The following is a 6,000-nucleotide window of genomic DNA, read 5'->3' as shown; positions in this document are numbered from 1 at the left end:
TCGTTGGTGGTAGCGTGAGCTGCTTTTTATTTGATAACAGTGTTTTTTTAGGGGCTGTTCACTAACTACGTAGACAGCAAATTTTAAAATTTGTATGGGCCGTGGATAATTGTCTGTTGCGCGGGAAGTATTGTTATCGAAACTAGAGTCGGTGTATAATGAGTCACGCCAAGAGTGAAGCCAAGTCTACCTAATGAACTGTCAAACCGACTACCTATCGTGCAAAGTAAACAAACATTACGATGCTATGAAAGGGTCAAAAAAGGTATTGCAATAAAATATAAAATATAATCGAAGAAATGATCATAAAACACGCAGTGAGAATTAAATTGTCATGGGATACGTTTGGTAATGATCAGTATTGAGAATTTCTACTATTTTTTGTTAAGATAATTTGAATACAGCCGCTATTTTTTTTTTCTCGCTAAAAGTGCTCTGTTGCCAAGTGTAAATAAAGGGAATCTTTCGAAAACCGTGATGCGAGTTCAACTGTTTTTTCTCTTGGCGTGACTCATTATACACCGACTCTAATCGAAACTAGAGGAAACTTCCACAACCCAGGTGAAGTCATCCGAGGTATAAACAAAAACAAAGGTTTCCAAAATAAAATAAAATGCCCATTGATCGACAACAGTGTTGCAAGCTTCACTCTGCGTAACTCTTCTATTATCAACTCTGCGATAAATATTGCGCATTTCACACCAAACTGGACTAATAAGCGCGTTTTCACTTATTAAAAAGTGTGATTAAAGTGCGAGCTTCCGTCTAATCGTCTTGGTGTGTTCGGTGCACTTATTTCTTATGATGCAAGCAATAAGTGCTCCGAAAACACCAAAACGATTTGACGCAAAGGTGCACTTTTAGCACACTTTTTGCATTTTTGGGGCAGTCCAGTTTCAGATGCAATCAGCAATACAACCGTTGGGGTAGAATGTGCACCCTACCCGGTGGCATGAGCGCCCTAGTAAAGTAGCCGGTAAGAATATTCAGAGTGTGATCAATAAGATTTAAACGCATCTGGTTCAATATTGTTTATTAAGTAAATCCTTTGGAAAGGATGCGTTTCCAAAGCTTCTTTGTTATTATTTTTGCAGTTTACGCGCAAATTTGTCTTTCTCACATTGATGTCTAAAAATGTAAAATTTAACCAGAAAGAAACCCAATTTATTTCAATGAATCCTGTTTGACCTTCTTCATTTGCCGGTACATTTCGATCACACTTTGCTGTTCCCGTTCCAGCTTCATCCTGGTGCTAACTGGAAGATTTTTGCGCTTTCCCTTCAGGTCCACCTTCTGCTGCTGTGGTTGGGCCTTCTTTTTCGATTTCTTTTTCTGGGGTTCAGCATCTTCTTCTTCGTCTACTTCGTCCTTGGCCTTATCCAGAAGGGCATGGAGTAACAACCGTTTCTTACCGGGCTAAAAAAATATGAATTAATTGATAAAAGCTTTTTAACACCACGATTCATTATTGGAAATTTACCCTCGGCGCTCCTGCCAGTTTATCCGCAAGCCTTGGTTTCGTCTTCAAGTTCGGCGGACCGTGTACTACTTCGCCGAACGCAACGTTATCCATCTGAAACTCCTGCAGCAGGTTATCTTCTTCCTTCCGTTTCTTATCTTCGATTTTTTGCTTTTTCATGGCTTTCTTATCTGTTAGAGTGAGCTTCTTTTTTATTTCTTTTTGCTTTTTCTTCTTCTTGAATCCTTTGGACTCTTCGGCTTTCCGTTTCAGCAGCTCATCAATCTCGTGGGTCTTTTTCTTCTTCAACCGGACCGCCCCGGTCGATTCATCCCGCTCGATTTCGACGTTGTACTTGGCGGAAAATTTTGCCTCTGTCTCTCGATCCTGTTGCAATTTGCTGGCACGGGCCAGGAACGCTTCTTCCGGTTCTTTCGGCTGCTGCTGAACAACACTGTCTCCGACCTGCAGTTTGCTTCGCTTCGGATCACGCTTCTTCCGTTGCGGGCTGCGGGTCTTGTTCAGTGTGTGACTTTTGGTTTGTTCCTTGAGCTGGACGAAGTGCTTGAACCGATTGGAAACCTCCTGGCAGTCCCGTTCCTTTGGCGGGTTGTTGATTTTGTCCTTGATGCTATTAGGGAGTATGTTTGGTTGAGGGGAAATAATTGAAAAATCGTAGATAAAAAGCATATTTTTCAACCAGCACTTCCGTACCGTATGCACTTTCTAATACAAGTTGTAGTTTACAATTTTTAGTTTGAAACCCCAGTTTTCCGACAGTGAGAATGAAATTACACACCGAGCATATTTATTTGAAGTTACATGAGAATGAACATAGAAATTGTAATTATTTTTTTTCACTAATGATTCTTAAATAAAAAGTCTTCTGACAGGTTTTCGGTATAATAGCAATAAATTACAACATAGTTGGAGCAGCTTAACCACCGACGAAGTCGGTGGCTTAACGTCAAATATCACACTTAAAGTTATTTTATACGATAGACGAGGATATGAAAGTATAGAGTTGATAGTAAGTTCCGATAGAGTACGGCAGTGTGATCATCTCTATACTTTTATCTTCTCATCTATCGTATAAAATTAATGACCAAGTCTGATATTTGACTTTAAGGATCTCCATCTGTAAATCGTCAGCTTCGCGCATGAAGTAATACAGACATGATTAGTTAAAGTACAAACATTTCAAGCTGCACAGAAGTAATGATTTTTGATTTTCAATGGTTCGTTTTGCCCTTCAAATTATTTCGCTTAGTGTGCCCTTTTAAAATACGAAAATTTTCGTTCCTGAATTCGTTCAAATTTGAAAACTAACATCAAAAACTCAATATACTTACGCAGCTTCTTTCTCGGCAAGTTTCTTCAGCGGATCACGGACACCGTGTCGCTTGGGAACCGGGATTTTCCGGCGTTTATTCGGACCGAACACGGCCATGCTGCTACTGATGATAGGTGATCGTGCACTGTGTTTGTTTTGAACTGGTTTTCGCAAAAACCGAGTCCACAAACACAACAAAAGCAAGCATGCGACCCATCAGCCAAAATGACAACCGAGTAGGGATGTCAATTTGCCCGAATAATCGATTACCGATGGACTCCCGGTAATGTGACCGTTTTTAATCTGACAGTTTTTAATTTGAACCCCGCTAGTTTGCCCGCCGTGCGCAAATTAAAAATAATGACTTTAACGCGCTCAAACGTTATTTCTGCAGTAACATGTCAAAAGGGCCCAACTCAAATTTGACAGCTTCGAAAAAAATATAATCAAATTTTGGTTGAAATTTTCAAATCCTATTTAAAACAGTAACATTATAGAAAATATTGAGGAACTCTAAAAGATGCACAAACACGTATGCTTTAAATAAAATGTATCATATCCGTCGAAAAACCATTACCAACATCCCTAATAAACAAATACCTTAAACGAACGATAACTCAAATGATTGAACTATTCCACAAATGGTTTGGATGATACCCCGAACACGTCGTTAAGCAAATTAACCATAACATTTTTATTAGGGATAGGTTTCCACTCCGGCCAATTAAAATCCGTCACCCACGACATTTGAGTTGAGCGGTTTCTGTCGTTCTCGGCAGCGGCACGGTTGACTTTCTTGACATGGTTAGTTAGCAAAAAAACGAAACACCGAAGACGGTCGTCATCCCGAAAAACCCTTTTTGGTAGGAACAGAACAGCAAGAAAGTACTCCCGTAGAGAAAACCTGTGTATTATCAAAGATATCTAATTAACAAGATATCCCACTAATCAATTCCTCATACAAGGCATATAATTACCACCCTTATGTGATTGCAGTGCTATCTGTTGAGTGCACATTGAAACTGTTGGGAGTTCCCCGCCAACTTTACCACCAGGGCTCAATAACTGACAGGTGTCAGCATGAGAGATGTCAACGCGGACGTTGATGATCAGCCGAGCGAAGAGGATGATATCATCCTCGAAGTCATCATCATTATATTGCTATAGCAAGATTCTTACTTGTTTGTGATTGCTTCGATTTTTAATCGTTACTTTCGTCGTTACCACATGATGTGCTTGTAATATGTTTTGCTTTCGAGCAAAAGAGTTTTCAATATACCACCGGTATCAGTATGATACAAATCTCTAATAGTAATTGATGATTTGCGGAGCTGTTGTTCAACATTATCTTAATAAGCATAGAAGTAAACATGGAAAAACCCCTTCCCTCTCTCTAAAGAATAATTAAATCCCAGCCACTGGAAATGCAACGTATCGAAATCATTGCTAAACGAAAGAAATTGGCCAACGCAGCATTTCATTCAAAAACTAGGTTGTAATAATCATTACTTTCCTATTTTATAACGTAGGAAGTAGGTATTTGACAACAGTGGTGAAAACAAAGGCAAATGGGAGTAGCCGAAGCTGAATGATGACGATGAGTGATGACACCGCTTCGTGTTTTGATTTGCGCTGTACCGTCCGCTCAGATGTGTGGGTTCCCGAATAGAAATTTACATTAGCCCAACGTTTGATTCTGATGTCTACATCAGCATCGAAATCAAATGTATGCCTGATGTCAAACATTAGAAAACATTATGATTTAGTTGTATTTAAGCAACGTAACATGGTGTATACATCAGAAATTTTGGAACAAAATTTTGCCATTCTAATGTCGGTCTGACGTCAAAAATTTCAATCTATTGACATTAGAACCAAACGTTTTAAGGATGTTTTCGGATGTACAAAACGTTAGAACTAAACGTTGTTCGGATGTTTTTAAATGTAAACGTTTTCTGATGTTTTCTAATGTAGATGTTTCCTGATGTTAGAAACAAACGTTTTTGGATGTTTTCAGATGTAAAAAACGTTAGAACTAAACGTTTTTCGGATGTTTTTATATGTAAACGTTTTCTGATGTTTTCTAATGTAGAGGTTTCCTGATGTTAGAATCAAACGTTTTTCGGTTGTTTTCGGATGTAAAAAACGTTAGAACTAAACGTTGTTCGAATGTTTTTATATGTAAATGTATTCTGATGTTTTCTAACGTAGATGCCTCCCGATGCTGGAACCAAACTTTTTTTGGATGTTTTCGGATGTACACAACGTTAGAACTAAACGTTGTTCGGATGTTTTTAATTGTACTTCGTGTTTGTTGTTCTCTGATGTTTTCAGATGTACAAAACGTTTAAAGTAAACGTTGTTTGAATGTTTTCAAATGTAGATGTTTACTAATGTTTTTAGATATACAAAACACTAGAATCTTACTTTTCAAATGCTTTCAATTATATTTACAACACATTAGAATTAGAAACATGATCGTGTAAACACTACACACCATTGTTGTTAGATAACATAATAAAAATGCGTACATAACTGTCAATGCTGAAGCTCCCGTTTCCCACCAGTCAGTTAACTGACCTTAGCTAACCTAATATCATTGCGGCAACTCTCTATGCGGCAGGGGAACTATGCCATTAGCGCGCTAAGAGTTGTTAGACCACTGACATAGGCGCCAATTTGTAGGTGACGAGGCACTTGGTGACATTACAGCGAGCTTGACGATTGTTGCAGCATTTTTTTTAGCAAACTACCAGTTAAGGTGTGTAGTGTTTTCAAGATCTTGTTTCTAGCTCTAATGCTTTGTACAATTGAAAGTATTGAAAAAGTTAATTCTCATGTTTTGCACAACCAAAACCATCAGAAAACATAAAATTGTACAAAAAAAAGTCATCCATTCTGGTAGACTATCTCTTAAATGCATAAAGAATAGCCATTGCTTAAGCTCCCGTTTCCCACCAGTCAGTTAACTGACCTTAGCTAACCTAATATCATTGTGGCAACTCTCTATGCGGCAGGGGAACTATGCCATTAGCGCGCTAAGAGTTGTTAGACCACTGACATAGGCGCCTATTCGTGGGTGACGAGGCACTTGGTGACATTACAGCAAGCTTGGCGATTGTTATAGCATTTTTGAGTGAACTACCAGACAATCATGACAATGTGATCGCTGTGCCTCCAGATCTCTGCCTGTTCTACAGATGATCCA

The 6,000-nt window shown here is 38.7% G+C and overlaps 1 protein-coding gene across 1 annotated transcript; it reads right to left on the bottom strand.

Annotated features, from left to right (window-relative positions):
* Positions 1-1,142: 1,142 nt before the first annotated feature.
* LOC135706992 (coiled-coil domain-containing protein 137) lies at positions 1,143-2,942 on the bottom strand. The gene is made up of 3 exons (XM_065228708.1): positions 2,812-2,942; positions 1,481-2,090; positions 1,143-1,416 (listed from the first exon to the last, which is right to left on the bottom strand). The coding sequence occupies exons 1-3, from the start codon at positions 2,907-2,909 to the stop codon at positions 1,165-1,167; spliced, it is 960 nt and encodes a 319-aa protein (XP_065084780.1). The 5' UTR covers positions 2,910-2,942; the 3' UTR covers positions 1,143-1,164.
* Between the last annotated feature and the right edge of the window lie 3,058 nt (positions 2,943-6,000).

Source organism: Ochlerotatus camptorhynchus, unplaced genomic scaffold (assembly GCF_037179485.1).
Source record: "Ochlerotatus camptorhynchus isolate MF236.1 unplaced genomic scaffold, CSIRO-AGI_Acam_v1.1 ptg000300l, whole genome shotgun sequence".
NCBI lineage: Eukaryota > Metazoa > Arthropoda > Insecta > Diptera > Culicidae > Ochlerotatus > Ochlerotatus camptorhynchus.
This window is presented reverse-complemented; position numbering and strand designations above follow the sequence as displayed.

Coding starts and splice junctions, on each gene's coding strand:
- LOC135706992 (XM_065228708.1), bottom strand. CDS start 2,909: ATGGCCGTGTTCGGTCCGAATAAACGCCGGAAAATCCCGGTTCCCAAG. Junction 2,091..2,811: donor CTTGCCGAGAAAGAAGCTGC/GTAAGTATATTG, acceptor ACTCCCTAATAG/CATCAAGGACAAAATCAACA. Junction 1,417..1,480: donor AACTGGCAGGAGCGCCGAGG/GTAAATTTCCAA, acceptor ATATTTTTTTAG/CCCGGTAAGAAACGGTTGTT.